This window comes from Notothenia coriiceps, unplaced genomic scaffold, assembly GCF_000735185.1.
Source record: "Notothenia coriiceps isolate Sejong01 unplaced genomic scaffold, NC01 NC01_scaffold00037244, whole genome shotgun sequence".
NCBI lineage: Eukaryota > Metazoa > Chordata > Actinopteri > Perciformes > Nototheniidae > Notothenia > Notothenia coriiceps.
The window spans coordinates 20,440,226-20,458,900 of NW_011369945.1; the positions used below are offsets into that span (position 1 = coordinate 20,440,226).

The 18,675-nt window shown below is 39.0% G+C and overlaps 1 protein-coding gene across 1 annotated transcript; it reads right to left on the reverse strand.

Moving 5' to 3' along the window:
- Positions 1-1,758: 1,758 nt before the first annotated feature.
- Positions 1,759-10,222, reverse strand: LOC104964943 (squalene monooxygenase). Its single transcript, XM_010793858.1, has 11 exons — positions 9,746-10,222; positions 8,733-8,994; positions 7,247-7,424; positions 6,449-6,545; positions 6,237-6,350; positions 5,243-5,414; positions 4,741-4,836; positions 3,783-3,925; positions 3,459-3,555; positions 3,196-3,283; positions 1,759-2,872 (listed from the first exon to the last, which is right to left on the reverse strand). The coding sequence occupies exons 1-11, from the start codon at positions 10,121-10,123 to the stop codon at positions 2,680-2,682; spliced, it is 1,818 nt and encodes a 605-aa protein (XP_010792160.1). The 5' UTR covers positions 10,124-10,222; the 3' UTR covers positions 1,759-2,679.
- Between the last annotated feature and the right edge of the window lie 8,453 nt (positions 10,223-18,675).

The following is an 18,675-nucleotide window of genomic DNA, read 5'->3' on the forward strand; positions in this document are numbered from 1 at the left end:
CTGGTCTTCCACACCAGTATTTGTGTCCTTGTGGAGTCACAAAGAATAATATGGATAATTCTTCCGATCATTTCACCAGATTACAATGTATCAGTGATGTATAAATAACAATAAAGCTGAATTAATTGTTGTAACCTGGGATATGACTGAATCTGTGATGTTTCTTTTTTTAGTTTAATATATATGCTCTTTTTACACTTCTTAACTCCTCAAAGGATAGTTGTGTGCTCTTTTGTATTCACATTGTAAGTGTTCATTGGAAACACATTTGTACACAATCCCCAAAACAAATTAAAAAAAACATCAATATATTTGCTATTTAAAAGTAAAGCTGCTCAGAATTGGTAGGAGTTTCCCGCTGCTGCTCTGTAGGTTGGATCTGATTTCACTCTCACCTGATACACTGCTTACACATCTTTTGAATTACTAAACTGCTCAGGTGCTTTGAATGTATGATGACACTCAGTGAAACGGTTCATGTTTAAGAAGAAAACTAATGCGTAGTGAGATGTAATGTGAGACAGTACATTGACTAGCCAACATTTATTAAAATATTTTATGGTTATGTTTTACTTTCATGCTGCAGCTTTTAAATCCAAATCTATTAAACGTTTGTGTTTTACACACATCCTACAACAAGTTGTGTGTGTAAAATTATGATCTGTTTCAGCTGTCAGCTTTATCAATCACTGATCCTGGTTTAAAGTGTACATTCAGCAGTCAGAGTTAAAAACCTGTACCTTTGGCCAGTTCTCTCTTGAACCCAGAAGACCACCCCACTATATGTACTCCAGTTAAATAACAGGAAACTTACAAAGCCTTGCTGCGGTCGTTAAAGGTGGGTAATGTAATTTATTTCAGAAACACTTTTTGTTATATTCCATGGAATGCTCTTAACATCCCGATAGCAATGCATAAGAGGAAATGCTTTGACAATAAATACATAAAAAAAATTCATCTGTGGAAGCCGTAGCGCTGGAAAAAGCACGACCAATCATGTTAACCAGCCCGGCTAAAATAACTGGATGGCCTACCTGCCTGTCAGTCTTCCATCTGTGCACAAACTTATCTCCTGCCCTCATTGGTCATGTGCGCGTTCGTGTGTGTTGGAGGAGGGGCTCTAGGAAGTGGCAGATTTTTTCCGGTTGTGTATTTTCAAATTCTAGCTCACTCTTTACCTACCCAACCTTTAAGTGTATCTAACGATAATCAGATTCTACTGAAGAATAAAACCATGCAAACTCATCAACATGGTTCACCACTTAGTCTTCGTAAGTATAAACACCTCTTCTATAGAGGGGCTAAGTATATTAATCTCTGGCAAAATTACAGGTTGCAAAAGAGGTCTTTATGAAGTCTAATGCAGCTGAAGTCACAGGCGTTCTACTTTTGTAAGATGTATCCTTTACTCGATCACTGGTTAAATGCTACAGTGAAGATGTTTCAGCAGCAGTGTTTCTATTGTGCTTTAATGAAACAAACACAGAAATAAAGAGCTGCACCATGAGTTTAGTAGTAAACTATTTCTGAAACTTGCAATCTCAACAGTTCAGCAGTCCAACTGATATCAGCAGGACCGTCATGCTCACAGAAATCCTTCAACTGTGACTGAGCGCCATCTGGAGGACGTTTAGTGAAGTGAACTGCATTTTTAAATTACAAACTAGTATCAAATCATAGATTTCATTGATTGCATCAACCCAAATAACTGAAATCACGCAAATTATCCAAAGAACTGTTCTGTTATACAAAAGTGAGTGTTGTCTATCATGTTTTATTTAACGGCCCATCAAGCCCAACACAGGCACAGGTAAACACAGAGTGCAGGTGTTGAAGGAGTCTGTCCGCCGAGGAGGAACGTCTCCTGGGCATCATCCGCTGACTCGGTCCTGATGTGAGCGACTTCCATTCCAGGTCCTCGTCAAATTAAAACTTCCCCGCAGGCATGCTGCGTCAGCTCTTCACTGACATCCAGCGAGACTAAAATAATGCTGGGATCATTCTTGAGTTCTGGGATTATGGTTTTGTCAGCTGCACTGTCAGCACATTTCATAGTTTGGGAATCAAAATGAGTCCCTTTATATAAAGAGCAACAGCATCAGGAAGGCAGGAAGTGATTATCACAGTAAGAATGTGTGATTTGAACAAATATATAACAGATATTTTCATCAACAAAACAGGGCTTAAAATGTACTGGATTTTTGAATTAACTACAAAAAGATAATTCAGAAAGTGTGTTTTATAATAAGTGCTTCTGATTATTAATGATGTATTTGTGTTATAAATGATCATTACACAAGGATTCACATATATAGTGCAGCCCTAATTAGCTCAGCAGGAAAAGTGGCTCTATCGCAAAATCAATATGCAATTCAGATGCCATGTTTAACATAGTGGTTCTGTTGTAGAATACTCCCAGTGTTAAATATTCAGTGTAATTCAGGCTGTGAGATAACACACTGTACTGTCATTTTCAGCATAGGACAAACTGTGGGTGGGCACAAACAGGACTACACTGATGCAATGTTAAACAATATGTCCAAATTGAAGTAGGACATTGAGGAGATGAAATCTGCAGTAAGGCAAGGCATATTGTAGAAGCACAGTTAGAAAGTCCCTTTAGTCAGCCATCTCTGTGAAGACTGAGTGTGGTGTCTGTGTGAGGACGCACAGCTGCGCTCAGTACACCAGGTACTTGAGTTCAGAGTAGATGAGAGGAAACATGACGGTGCAGGCTCGGTACAGGATGGCTCCGCTCTTGAATATAGCTAGAGGTTTGGTGCTCCACGGCTCTGTCTTGAAGTTGAAGTAGATTGCGTACATCGCCACGGCGAAGAAGTGTCCAATAAGGTTCATGGGTTTAGGTGTCAACCTGTTAAAAAAAATCACAGTCATTAAGTATCTTGTACTTTTCATGAATTTAAAAGGACAGTTTGGGAAATACACTTGCCCGAGAGTGAAGGATAAATGTATCTGCTGCAAACTACTTAGCTTAGCACAAATAGTTAGCTTTTACTGCTAATGTGCTGATAGGTGGAATTTGGCCATTGTCAAGCAACTGTTGTTTGCATTGGTAATGCTAAACTAAGCTAGTTTTCCCTGGTTTTATATTTTGACTACAGACATTTGGGAGACACCATATTAAGAGACATTCTGTCCATCCAGTTATTGTGGAGACCATTTCTCAATGCTTACACAGAAAGGAGTCCGATGGGCCCGTTAATGCACTCTCCACCAAGCTTGAAGTAGTGGAAGCAGGCTCTTCTCAGCTCATGAAGAGATTCTGTGTTACACAAAAGAGGAACACAAACACAATGAGAATCAAAATGGAAATAAATATGATTTCAATGTATTGCATATTATGCCTTTGTACCTATTCACTTCAAGAATAATCATTTCTGATCCCCTGTCATTTTGTTTCAGTGTGCAGTTAGATGCGGAGGCAGGCAGAGACTCACCGTTTGTGGCTGCAAACAGCTCATACAGGGCCTGGGCCAACACATTCACCACGAAAGAATGTGATGACTTGCGTTCCCAGTGGAATGTTTTTTTTGCCTATTGAGGAAAGAAAAGAAAGCAGTGTAATAATGCACAGTGGTCTGCAGTCGCTCACCTACACCACAGGGAATAACAGCACAGGGCAAAGTGATGCAGTGAGCCTCTAAATATAGCTGGCTGTCACACAGCTACAGAAGCCCTTGGTTTTTATGATGGCTCGATGGTACATTAGGGAACAGTGAGTGTTTGGCATGATAATGATCAGGACTGGTCTGTGTGTTCACCTGCAGCATTGCCTTGTCGTCATACAGATCTGGGATGTTACCGAGCAGACTCCTCCAGATGCGAACGTCGTTAAGAGCAACGCTCATCCCCCCCCCCGTCAGAGGGTGCCTCATGTTGTAAGCGTCGCCCAGGAGAAGAACGCCTGCAAACCAAAGACTGCTGTTTGTCATTGTTGTCTTTTACTCCTTTCAGCATATTGTAATTCAAATCTTCCAATTAGTGCCAAACACAGTGAACAGGAGCATGTCTCTGTGTGGCTATATTTAAGATGTTCTGACTGTTCAAACCTTTTGAGAGTGTTTCAATGTGTCATCTCTCATTACAACAATAAAGACCACTAATTTTAAAACTCCAATCCATCCCCCTTTTGCACATATTAATAGTCTAATTGAAAGGACCAGTCCAACATGTCTCATGTGCGCTACAAGCTAATGTAGGCTGTAAAGTGTATATCAAAAAGGTTATAGGTGCAGTATTAATCACTTTATAATTATTTCTACTTTTTTATTATTATTATAAAATGTTAATGTTATAAATTGTTATCTTGCACTTTTTGTAGGATTAAATAAAAATTCCTTAAAGATAGAGGCAGGTTGGTTCTTCCCATTCTTAAAGCTAAGATAACTAGCTGCTGCTTATAGCTTCATATTTGCAGTACAGATATGAGAATGTAATTGATCCTCTCATCTAACTTGAAGAAAGAAGTAATATTCCAGTTAATACAAGTATTTCTAAAGTATCAGGTAAAATACAAAAGATATCAAAACAAAGTACTGATAAGAGTAATTGCAGATGCGTGGACAACCAGGAATCGTTATCTGTTTCATCAGACAGTTAGGACCAAAGCCATGCACTACTTCCCCTGAGTTTCCTCATAATATTCCCAAGCTGAAACAGTTCAATAGATTCCTCTTTCAGCCATATCTAACAACATGGCAGTGAATAGCTGTTCAGTACCTGGCTTGTTGACAGGAGAGGGAGGCAGGAAGCTGGCAGGCATGGACCTAAGGCGGTCGTTCTGTAGTGCCACCATGAAAGGCTCCTTTAAGTGCTCTGAGGGAGAGAGAGAGCAGGCGTCCATCACTCAGCTGGCTCCAGACGTGCACGCTGGGCACATGCACAAAAAGCCTTTTTCCTTCGTTTTTTATGTTTCAGTGAGCCTGACTCCACCATTTCAGCTGGACCTCTGTCAAGGTTAACAGATGCTTTGATATGGAGGCTCTGATATTTCAGCTGAATAGCAGGGCACACTATGAATGTCAAAGTGTATCTTCCGACAGCAAAGGCAGAGGCTGGATATATTCCTACCCACCACCATGTCTGGCATTATTCCAAATCCTTCATCACGTTACAGGGGTTCTTACTCAGGCCAAAGGTCGTTTTTCATTCGAAATGATTACACAGGAATAAAACCTCCGAGGCCTTTTTGTAAATAAAGTTCCTCTCGTGTGGGTTTTACCTGGCAGCTGAGGGTATATGTTCTCAGCCATGTACTCTGAGAGGTTGCGGGGCATCTCCCCCCTGATGTCCACCAGCACCCTGGTGTCTGAGGAGGAGATCTGGTAGACCAGCACCGGGCTCGGGTTGGCCAGCACCAGCTCAGCATGGTGGGCTCTAAACTGGGGACAGTCCTGAGGAGAGAAAAACATTTAAACATAAAGTTTTAATCAAGAGCTAAGAGACATTTCATTTGAGATGGGGTTCTTTAAATTAGTAAAAATGAATTTGTAAGATCTGCACAGATTTGATTACATTACATTTTAAGGAGGCCATATAAGGCTTTGGGGCTTTTCCCTTTCCTGTAGTCTTTTCTTTAGGATTGTGTGCATGAAAACGGTCTGCAAAGGCTAAAATCCCTGTGTTCCCTCCAGAGGGAGTTTCTCTCCCACACACTCTCTGCCTGAAACGCCTTCATTGGACTCCATTGTTTAATTGCATAACATAATGACGTCACAAAGTAGCACTTGGGCTTCTAATGTCTACTCTAGAGCTCCAACACATTGTAGTGAAAGGCTAGTGGGTGGGACATGTCTAATTGGTTGACCAATCACAACAGAGCCGGCCAGCTAACCAATCAGAGCAGTCTGGCGTCTGGTTTCAGACAGAGGGTGAAAAGAGGTGCTGCAGCACAGGCAGTAGGAGAAAAAGAAAGAACTTTTTGAAACGTTAAAGTGTGTAACAATGTGACAGTAGAGGCACTACATACCAATAAGAACCTGAAAATGAGCGGAATAGGGCCCCTTTAAATGGAATGTATCTTTCAAATGCTATTAAGTATTTATAGTCAATTCAAAACAATATGGTTTGCACATTTTATTATCATTATCAATTAATCTGTACTTTACTTTCTCAATAAATTGATGAATACATTTGTAATAAAATAACTGAATATATTGAAAAACAACAACAGCATGAAGGACATTTCAGGTAGCAGCATCTCTGGCTGGTCTCACCTTCATAAGACATCCCACAAAGTGAGAGGAGGTTTGAGCTTTCTCAGCGACCAGACTCTTTCTGAATTTGGAGAAGCACCCATCGGCCACCACAGTCAGCCCTGCGTGGATCTCCTACAGGACACATAATCACACTGTCATCACACACACTCTGTAAACCATACAGTATTTATTTCCACTGGGGGGGGGATTGTAAAGTCTACTCTTCTCACCTTGATGTCTCCGGTTTCTTTATCTCTGAACTGGACTCCAGTTACACAGCCGTCCTCTTCCAGCAGAGTGGTCACGGTGCCTTCTAACATTGTCACACTGGGGGGCGCAATAGGGCAGTTAGAGACGTTAAGGCGTGGGTAACATGGGAAGGAATGCTACTGGAACTAAATAAATGCATATTTATGGACAAACTAGTACATTGTGATTGTACAGCAAGAGCTAAAGCAAGCACTGATATTTGCATGAATAGACCTTTATATAAAAATACATCTGAAATAATTATATGAAAATACCTGAGATTAAAATTCCTAAAATGACATCTCATTAGGACTGAGTGTTATTAGGTCATTTTGTCCATTCATAGAATAACTCATTCATCTGTAAAATGTATAAAAAGGAAATATGTGCTTAAAGATCAAAGGTAAGTGCAAATGAGGGATAGAAATACCCCACGGATGAACTTGTCATTTAGACACTTGACTTTTTTTCTTAAAAATTGAAATGTTGACCTAAAGTCAAAACTATTTGACAGAAATAAAAAAATTTAAACTCACAGTCTACATGTTGAATTCCTCCAGAGTTAAGAGGATGATCAAAAGTGAGGTTGAAAGCTCTAGAGAAAGCGGATCAGTTGATCCTGAGTTTGTTGAACTTATTATGTAGCTTCACTTTATAAAACTGAAAAAATAGCTGTATGTGAACAATAAATTATACGTCTGTTTCTTCCAACTCACTGCTGTCAGAAACGATATCCTACTAACAGCCTGTGTTGCCATGTTTTCTAAGACCCTACTCACTTTGGCTGGGCCATGGCGCTCCTCCTCAGGCCCATGATGAAGCGGCCATGATGGAAGGCTCGTCCGCAGTGGATGCTGTCCTGCCCCTGGGGGTAGGGGATCTCCACCTCTGTGCTGCTCTCCATGTCGTGGATTACATAGCCGTTCACCTGGTGGGCGTCCAGACCTTCCACCGAGCCTGGGGGAAACACACACAACAGGTCAGTGTTACATGCAGTGTGTGATTCAGTGAATACATGATGGTTTACTGAATGGGCCAAACTGAACAGGCACAGATCTAGGGGCCAAAAATGTCACAGGGCCCCTGACCTTTACCTGTGAAATGTCACTAACAGAGACACGCACCAAGAAGAGACTCAAAATGGAACATTTGAGAGGTGGTGGGGGGCTTTTGCAAGTCTGTAATCGAGGGAACATGTCTCAATCAGCATGGCTGCACCATTATTCCATCACTATAGGTTATATTTAAATTCAGCTCACAAGTTTTGAAATAAATCCATCTGACACATTTGGTGCATTTAGACAGTTTGAAATGTCTAATATCATTTAATCTAAAAGTCTGTACCAACAGGTAAATGGTATAATTGAAAATAATATGTTATGCCATGATTGAGGGTGGGTCTTTTTAGAGGTATATTGCATGACTATAACAGAAACAATAACTAATAAAAACAGTAAAAAGGGGATATTATCATAGTGTTAAAGTCTTTTTTCAATAACATTAGAGTATGATTTAGTCCTTAGGGAATTTTACATCAGATAACCTATACTTTTATTTGTTTACAGTTAACATTAAATATTTAAACAATTTTATTACAAATATCAGCCTAGTTCCAGAAATGTGTTTTGAATGTGAGGTTTTGAGGAACTCTTTATTTTTCTGAAATATCAGAAAGGCACTTTTGATTAAGTAAAATCGTAACTGTCTATTACATACCTATATGCTCATAAAACTGTACTGATCACAAAGTATGAAATGTACGCTGCATGTAGATACTCTAAATAGAAGCAGGTGAGAATTAGTAACCAGTAACCACTAATACTTCGTTTTAAATTGTTACTATTTCACGACAACATTTCATATTTAGGACTGAACACAGCAATCAGAGTAAAAGTGTTCAGACTGTGGGGGAAATATGTCTGACAGCAGTGGCACCATAACCAAACACACTCACCGTCACCACATTCTGATTCAGACATGCCTCACTCTGATTGGTTCACAGAAATATGTGACCTCACCTTTTCCAGCTGAGCCAGGCCCACTTCACACCAGTTAGAAGAGCACATATAAAACTCAAAACACAGAAACCTCTCATATGAAAAAAACTTTAAATAGTGTTACTGATAGTGCATGTAGTTCTAGTAAGTGAAACCTAGTGAAAGTGTTTTTGAGGCCTTTTACCTAGGAACTAAAGTCATTATTCAAAGGGGTTCCAGCTCATGTGTACATCAGAGTGTATTTGCAGGTGATTGACAGTCCACTGACCCTCGAGGCCCAGCTCTCTGAGGGCCCTGAATCCTCCGGGCTGCAGCAGCTCCCCCACTATCCTGTCCGGCTCCTTCAGGTCCCTCTCCACCACCGTCACCCTCCTTCCATCCTTGGCTAAGACGGCGGCCATAGCTGAGCCCAGGACCCCGGCACCCACTATCACCACGTCTGGCTCTGGGGCCCCTGAGGAGCCACTCTCTGAGGCACTCTGTGACGCAGAGGACTCTTCTGCTTGTACTCTTCTCCTTGTTCTGCGGCTCTGGAAACAATGGAGGGGACACACTGAGTAAAGTCCAAACTGAACTGGACTGTAAGGCAAACAGTGGGACATGCTACATTTTGTATACTTCTTCAAATAGCCATACTTTAATCAGTACTCAGATCGTTTATTAAAGTAAAAGTAGAAATAATATGGTCTTAAAATCCTAAATGTACAAATAATGTAATAAAAATACTACAGAATATTATTTTATTCGTTTTTTTCTACCAACAAATACATGTAAAAGCATTTAATCTTGTGTTTTGTCATAAGGGAGCTAAACAGAAATACATTGTGAAATACTGGGTGTATTATTACAAAAGCAGTGTGTCATGATATAAGCATATTGTGTTATATGTATAAAGTATCTCGTAAATATGAGTGTTAACTAAATGAATTAGAGTAAAAAGTATAACATTTGCCTCTGAGGTTCAGTGGAGTAGAAGTATAAAGTAGCATAAGATGGAAAACGTGAGTAATATTGTGTTTAAAATGTATAGTTACATTCCCAAATTGCATGTAACTAGCTATGGCTCTATAATTTCAGTTACAGTATTTGGATATACAAAAATACATTTACCCTTTAGACTTTAGTTCAGTAATGCTTCATACAACAACAACAAATAGGATACAATATATTGTTCAGTAATAAATAAAAATAAGTATAACAAATGACTTCAGTGAAATGGAAAGCTGTCTTTGTCTTCCTTTGTTGACATGATAAGGCTAATATCCACATAAGTTTTCTTACCTTTTTTAAATTGTTTTCTGCTTTCTCGCTGCTCTGTGTTGAAGTTTGAGGGACTACATGGTTGATAAGAGGCACACAGGACAGCAGTCTCAGAGGGAAATGCAACACCTGAGAGACTCTGAGTGTGTGGCTGTGGATATACCTGACATACACCAGCAGCAGCCCGACGGCCAGGAACAGAGCTGCCACCATCACGAGATCTTTGTGAGCGTAAGATAACACTGTGTTGGATTTCTTGTAAAGGTACGTGAGGCTGGCTATTCCCAAGAAGGTCCACATCTTTAAGGATTTTTTAAAAAAAGTATTGAAAAGAAAATAAGCCTTGGGAGAACTCCTGAGAAACAGGTTGAGAATCAGGTTTGTCCAGAATTGTCCCATGCATTAATAATAATCCTTCATGTTGTTTCTCAGGGTGCCCACAAAAAACGTCAGCAAACCCCAAATAAAAAGATACCTTTGTAACTTGCTGACAGACAGACGGAGGGATGCTGCTGAATACTTTATGATAATGAGAAACACGCACGACATCGGATTCGGTGGTTTCACATCCCGCCTGTTCCATAACTCAGCCCGCAAATCAGGAGCGACGAGATGGTGAGCAGAGCTCGCGCTATCTGCCTATTGGATAGCTGCGCCGGCCCTGGTCCTCCCACTGACCTGTGATTGGACAGCTGGCTGGCAGGATGGTAGTATGATGTGATGTCAGTTGTAAGGTGCCACTGTTTCTTTTAGCTTACATCAGAGCTTACATACAGAGGACCTACTTCAAAGATCATTTATATTTGACAAATCACTCTGCTGATAAACTGCTATTCTCCTTCTCCATCCAGATATCTTATGACAACACCAGTTAGTACACTGATACAAAAAGGCAATATGTATCCCAGTTACAACACAACATCTTTAAAATATACATGTTACATTGTTTGTGAGCGTAAGGTTGTGTGCAACTAAAGAGTATTCAGTTTTGGTACAAGAAGAAAGTGTTTATATGTAAATTAACGAATACATGCATCCAAAATGTATACTGATATAAACAACACAATTAACAAATCTCTTGCCAACTTCGAAATGACCAATTATTAAGAAAAACATGTAATAAAGTGTAATGCAAATGGAATAAAGAGTTAGATTATTAAACCCCTAAATAATTCAGATTGGTTATAGAGGGGTACATCATTAGCCATGTTCAAACCTACTTTAGGAATTAATAAGAAAAAAACACACAAAATTAGTTATTATTTAATTAAGAATGTAGGCCATACCTTTGAAACTTATTTTTAAATTGGTTGACATTATAATTTTTCAAATGAATAAATGATTCATATTTCAGTGACAATTTGAACTTCATTGTTGTTTCTTTTGTGCATTTCGTTAGATTTTGTATTCAATTAAAGCTGTCTTTAATTGCATTTAGAATATAAAAAACTGCTCATGTTTGTAGTTTTATAACAATAGTTTTTTTAATTGGTCGTCGTTTGAAATAAACTGTACATTAATAACCAATAACTTAAAGAGATGTGTGTCATTTTGCTCATGTGAAATAAAAATTAAACGTTGTACTTTATGTATATCTTATGTTTTGACTTTTTAATCTTTATTATGCTTTGTGGCTATTTTTAAAAGGCATGTACACAACAGACCAGGGGAGGGAGGGAGGGAGCTGGCACCACTCTCCACCTATACATGGTTCAACATACTGTATGTGAGCATCGAAGACAGTCTCTCTATATTTGCCCTCCACATCCATATGTATTGCAGAGGTATTCTTCATATCCATTTTATTGCACTTTATAAAAGATACATTTAGCAACAACATTTTCATTTTGAAAAGGTGGATGAGTTTTGTAAATGCCAAAACTGGCCTCAACGAGATGATGTTGCACATGTTGAAAAGAGGGCGAACTGGCCTTTATGGATGTGTGACTCTAATGTTAGAGCCCATGGCTTTCCAAAATGTGTGCAGTTCATACCCAGAACATATCTGGATGTATGCATATATGGGATTAAATAAATAGATACCAATGAAGCTATTTTCAATGCGGATTGCCGTTACAAACCAAAAGTAAGGCTCCAGATTCCTAAATCACAAGTCTGTAACTGATTCACAGAAGGTCCGAACATGCATGTGTTGAAAGAACTGCATGTTTGTCTGTGTTACAATGAATTGACATGCCTCTGATTTGACCAAACAGTTAGATGCCGGCCAAAGCTAAACTAAAAGGCTCATTGATGGATGTAAATGTTCAAGGTAGCACTGAACATGCTGTGTATTTTTATTCCCAGAGGAAACTACTATTCAGTGGGCCTCATAATCAGGAAGTTAACTTGGAAAACGTATATTGCTGTACTCTATAAGCAGAGAAACTACTCGTGTTGGATTGGAGAGGGGAACATTCTGGGAACATTCCGTGTTCCATTCTATGGTTCTATGTTTTCCATGGACTACGGAACCCTTGCTTTGTGAGGTCATAGAATGTGGAATCTTTAGCAGACAGACTGTAGCTCAGAGGAGAAACACCTCAGTTAGTAAGCTGATCAGGTAGGTAACACAACAACTTAACCAGGGTAACATATCTGACAATTGTGAAAATATTAGAGACTCTTCAGAGGAGGACACCGACCAGATCCAGGGAGTGCACTTTATCAATCTGGAAGAGATCATGGACATATTTGAAGAGCAACAACAAAGAGAGGAGCAAGAGTTCAGGTATGTGTCTCAAGGCAAAATATAGATTGTCTGTTATGTCTTGTTTGGCAATATGCCATAAAGACACCTGACTAACAATTGTGACAATTTCAGAGACTCTTCAGATGAGGACATCCACCAGATGCGGGTAGTGCACATTATCAATCTGGAAAGGATAAGGGAAATATCTGAAGAGCAACAACAAAGAGAGGAGCAAGAGTTTGAGTATGTGTCTTAAGGCAACATTTGTATTGTCTGTTAAGTCTTGTTTGGCAATATGCCATAAAGACACCTGTTCATATAAAAACTGTCTTTCTATAGTGAACGAGAAGATGTCAAGAGAAGAATAATGGAGTTGGAAAAGGCCTACAAACAGAAGAGAGAGGTCTTTGAGCAGCAGCTTCAACTTGGACAGGAGCTGGAGGCAGAGATGAACAAGATAGCAGCTGAAAACAAAGACTTCACCAACACAGAGAAAGAGTATGACCCCTAACTAACTACACTTGACTATTTCCTGTATGGCCAACATGGCTAAGGAGTCTGCTTGGCTCTAAAATCCTAAAATAAAAAAAGTGAGTCTCATACCCATAACTACATGTGGTTGGTTGTGTGTTCAGGTACCGAAAACAGAAAGCGGAAAGCAGAAGAAAACAGAGAGAGAGGGAGGATGTTGAAACTCAGGAGAGACACCAGGAGCTCATGTCGGAGGAGGAAAGCAGGACGCGGAGAAGCTATATGAAGGAGGTGGTAAGTACATGCTAACAGTTATTTTCCTGCTCATACATTATGATTGCCTTCCTGTCTTTAATGCAGTAATGGAAATGATAGTGGAGTGTCAAAAGAACAGGTTAAGGACCAAGTCAGTGCCAAAATTCAGAAAACAAGACAGTACAGGTTTTTCAACTATGGGACTATTTCCTAATAATGCTACATTTAAAACTACCAATCTTCAGATGTGGGAAGTAACTAAGTACATTTACTTTAGGTATATTTTGATACTAATACTTTTGTACTTGGGTAATATTTTGAATGAAGGACTTTTACTTGTAACACAGTATTCCTGCACGCTTATACTTCTACTTTTACTTAAGTACAAGATCTGAGTACTTCTCCCACTTCTGCAAATCTGTGTTGAAATCTGCAGGAGGACAGTGAGGTTAGCTGTTAACAAATGTAAACAGGCCTGCTTTGATAAATAACAGAGATGAATTATGATGAGTTTACATTTTGTACGGAATTTTGGTATTAAGTGAAGTTAAATAATCATGATGTCTGGTATTGTGAAATCCATGGCTGGAGGTAAACAAATGGCAGTGAGTGGTTACAATTTCATTTTGGCCAGCGGGGCCATATTAACGAGTAATAGCAACGAGTTTCTGATATATGTATTTTTAACACACAACTCGAGGTTAAAAGCAAACAAGACTTTAATATGATGGCAGTGTGGCTGTCTCAAAACCAAATCTTACCAGTTTGAAACGTCCCCCTAATCTGGTGTTATTTACTGGATTGCTTCAATTATTCCTTTTTGTTTGTGCAGGAGGATGAGACTCGGTTGCTGAGGAAGCAAAAGGAGGAGAAGACTGCTGAGGTATGACACTGACTCTGACATATACTATCTACTAATCTATGTGTGTCTTTTTTCACCATTTTACAGCTAAACATTGATCTTTGAAAGCAATTAGAAGCATTTAATGTTAGAATAGATGTCGCATTATTTTCTGCCATCCTCTTTGAATACCACTCTCACTCTGAGCTGCTTGTATTTCAGCTGGAACAACTTTCACAGGGAACCAATGATAAGGAGCAAATACAAAAGCTGAGAGAAGCTGAGCAGGAATCAAAGGTAAACCTTTGTTTTACTTAATGAAATGCAACAATACAATATTCTACCACAGCTTCCTCTTTTAATAATATATATCCATTCTGTTTTGTTATAATATCATATGGAATCTGGTTTGATGTGTTTAGCCCAAACTTGAGCAGGTTCAGGAAGAACTACAAAGAAAAGATGCAGAGGTGGACACGGTATGAAAACCTTTTTTAAATCTTCAAAATATCCTCTTGTGAAGTGTCTCTTACGTACTTTAACATCCGAGTTGTCTTTGTGTCTGACAGATATCCTGGACCTTGATTCAAAATAATGACCAGATCGGGGAGAGATTAAGCACCATAGAGGTATGGTACCAAATACTGTATGATGTGTGTGTGTTAAATGGGCAATATGAATGATTATGACTGAAACCTATCAACATTGCATCTTGTTCTGCAGGATCTCAAGCGGGAACAGCAAGAACTTCAAGAAAAACTGAAAAAGAGACAGGAGAAGCAGATTTTGTAATTACTAATAACTTAGTCTGAGTGTAGTTCATTTTATGGGTTGATATTAATGTTGACCATCTTGAAGCCAAGCTAACAATGAGCAGATGTTTGTGTAAAGTGTTCTGTTTTCTCACACCTTCCTCTCTTTGGTTTGATAGAGCTGCAGAGAAGGCACCATCAACAAAAAGACATTGGTCTTCAGCTTTGGTAAATATAATATCCAATCACTGATATGAAACAAATTTATTTATTTTACCAATGCCACAAGTTACTTTTTAAAGTAGTATTTGCTGCTAAAGACCCACCCCTTCTCATTGGATTTCAATTTGAGAAGCTCATTTTTTATTGTTCTATTTTATTCTTATTTACTTCTTAATTTGTAAAAACAAATGAAGAAGTAAATAAGAGTAACATTTGGTATTTTGACCCTAATAAGCCCTTTGGTAAACTGTTTTAAATGGCTACATACTGTATTATACGCCGACTTTCTTACATTTCATCTTTTTCTGCAGGATCTGTTCTTTCAGGAACAGCGAGAACTTCGAGAGAAACTGAACAAGTTGAAGCCGATATTGTAATTATTAATATCCCAGTCTGAATGTATTTCATTTCATTGGTTTATATTCATCTTGACCATCTAACGACAATGAGAAGATGTTAGTGTGAAGTATTTTGTTTTCTCACATGTGCCTGTTTTTGGTTTGCTAGGTCTACACAGAAGGCCTCATCAACAGTAAGACTGAAACATGGGTCCTCAGCTATGGTAAATATAATATCCAACACATATAATCATGCTAGGAGTGACATCAAACATCTAACAGCTTCATTTTACCCGCCATACTTCCATAAATTCCACATTTTGGTTAATACGCATATTTGCTTTCTCAAAAGAAACACATTTTCAAATCACCTCAGGGTAGTCGCTAAAGTGTCAGAGTAATGCCTCAACTTCACATTTTTACTTAATTATAAAATGTGAGGCTCTAGTAAGCTACACTGCTGGTGAATCATTTCAGAGATGGAAAGTAAATTATGCTAATAGTTTAACTTAGCTTCTTGCTACACTATTCCAGAAGTGGAGATTAAATGTTTCTAATACGCTTAATGTGTTGCTGACTAAACTATTCAAAATATGTAGAGAAATTATGCCAATGGTTTAGCCTTTTGCTAACATTAGCGGCAGCTGTGAATCTTTGGCAAACTTAACTTGCTTTCCAGTGTTAGCTAACATATTGAGATAAATTGTCTGTGTCAACCTGAGCCTCACTTTCTTACAGAGAATTATATTAAATAAATATGTAGATGTAGATGGAGCCTGACGCTGCTTAGCTTAGCACAGTGGTTCTCAAATTGGGGGGCGCAGAGGCATGCCAGGGGGGGGCGCGAGAGACCAGGACGAAAAATGGTTACAAAAAAAAAAAAATCATAATTTGAAAAATTATTGATTCGAAAATAATATGATGCAGTACAGTACACCTATATGCCGTGAGCTGATTATCGAGCCTTCATTGTAACTGTCACACTGTGTATATGCGTGGAGAGTGTTGCAGTAGAAAATTCCACTGTAGCGAACGGTGCATTAATGGGAAACCCTACATTTTTGAGCACCCTCTATGAAACGTCAAGCTACCCCACAGCACCCCCAAAAGAAATCTCTGGCGCCGCCACTGAGCCTGACTATTTGTGTTGGGGGGGCCCGACTTTTTTTTCTCCAAAGGGGGGGCCTGACAGAAAAAGTTTGAGAACCACTGGCTTAGCATAAAGACTACAGCCAAAGTCTTGGTGCCACCAGACTTGGTTGACCAGAAAAACAATAGACTTGTGTTTGGAGTTTTCTACTGCCAAGAAAATTCGTTCGGATTAAACATTTGAGATGAAAGTTGAGAGAAAACTTGTTAATAAATGTAGATGTTAGAGCTGATGATAGGAAGATTTTATTACCTATAAACGGAGAGAAGATTGTCGTTTCCTTGGAAGGCTTTAAATCTACCTGACAGACATAGAAATAATCTTTTATCTAAATCTAATAAGTGTACGAGCAAAATTCCCAAAATGTCACAATACTCCTTTAAGTTTTATTTGTAATAGAACATATCATATACTGACGCTTTCTGTTGTGATTGTAGGATGTGAAAGATGAGAGGCACCCAAAGAATGACAAGTAAGCTAATGTTCCACACTAAAACATGTAAACATAAAAGAAACTAACTTATCAAAAAATTCCTATCCTGTACACATTTTTGTATTATGTGTTTGTGTTTAGATGGCAGAGATGTTTGATCTTCCTGTGGAAAGGAGTGAAGGTAGCAGGATACATTACCTTTTGTGTCCTCCTTCCTGTTGGAGTTATTGCCTCTATGGCGCCTGACTGCAGCCTTCCAGCCCAGGACTGCGACCTTTATAATGTAGTTTACGACCTGTTAGATTCCTACTGTCCACATCGTGCATCACCCGTTTACTAATACTAAGAAAGCAGTGGTGAAAGAAGTATTTATATTGTATACCTAAGTAGAAGTTTTAATACCTTAGTGTAATGTAGTGTTAATGTTGTCATATAAATATAGTGTAGTAAAGTATAATATTTGCCTGTAAAATGTAGTAGAAATATAAAGTAGCATCAAATGAAAATAATCAATCAAGTACAAGAACAGTATTTAATTAAATGTAATCAGTTAAATTCCACCACTGCTAGACATTTAACCGCGACAAAACCACAAGCTAGCAATATGAGACTGAGAGGACTCAACCATCTACTGCACCTGTCCGCCCAGGAAAGGGGTTCCTCACTTGTGGTCCTTCCCAAGGTTTCTTCCATTTTGTGGGAGTTTTCCTATGCCCTCTTGAGGAGGATGTAATTAAAAAAATTTAGCATCACTATACAAAATGTAGGTGGACTTAAACAGATTCAAAATGTTGCCGGATGCGCTGTGATTGGCTTGTGGGGGATGAGGCGAGACTGATTGGTTAGCTGTGGGAGCGATACACCCATGCTTATTGAATGAAAGAGCGAGTGAGTGAGACAGGGGAATCGATAGGCATAATCTTTAGAAAAAACACGCCTACTTGCGGAATAGCCTATTCACATATAGCTTTGTTTTATTTATTAGCTTATCTTACATTTTACACTGCTGCTAGTTTTAGCACTTGTATATTTCAGAAAAAATTGGATATGGCTAACTTACTTAAATTTTTTAGTGGGAATGCTGACACAGCATTCCCACTATCTGTTATGCTACGCACGAAATTCTTTATTATCCCGCCGAGTTATTGTGCGCCTCTTCTTCTCCCACATTGAACATCGCAGAAACTCCGTTCAAACATCAAAACGTTCAGCTTGGTCGGGAATCGATGGCTATTACTTTTATAATCATGCAGTTTCCCAGCGCGACACCACCCTTTGCCACTCCGACTTGAATGACCCCAATACCTCTGAGAACTGTTCAAAAACGGAAGTACCGGAGTTCTCAGAAAACAAATAATAAATCGAACTAAAAAAAGAGAAAGTCGATGTTCTAAAAAAGGATGAAACCAGATTTTAATACAGAGTCTTACAGCGCCAAACCGCTAAGCCGCCAAATTTTCTATTATACTTCCTTTTTATTTAGACAGGGGAGGTGAGATCGGACACGGAGGCGGAGATTTAGCTTCTTCCGGGAGAAATAGTTGCCAGGAGCTTGTACAATGTATACAATTGTCATCTGAGTCTAAATTTTCAACAATGTGCTTATACAGTCGCTACGTATGAAAATTTCAACCTCTACTCCAAAGACTCACTTTCATACTGCCTCTGCAATCGTCAACTCTCCCTCGTCAATCGTAACGTCAACACGACTGCTAACAAACTTTCAGACTTCTCATAAGAGTAACGGAAGTACATATTGTTACTACTTAATACCGCTACATAGGACCTTAATACTTT

Bases quoted from the DNA above. Each gene is read 5' to 3' on its own strand.
- LOC104964943 (XM_010793858.1), bottom strand. From the start codon at position 10,123: ATGGGACAATTCTGGACAAACCTGATTCTCAACCTGTTTCTCAGGAGT. The intron at 8,995-9,745 runs GTAAGAAAACTT...CATTGTTTCCAG, and splicing joins CAGAAAACAATTTAAAAAAG to AGCCGCAGAACAAGGAGAAG. The intron at 6,351-6,448 runs GTGAGAAGAGTA...TGTGTCCTGTAG, and splicing joins AAGAAACCGGAGACATCAAG to GAGATCCACGCAGGGCTGAC.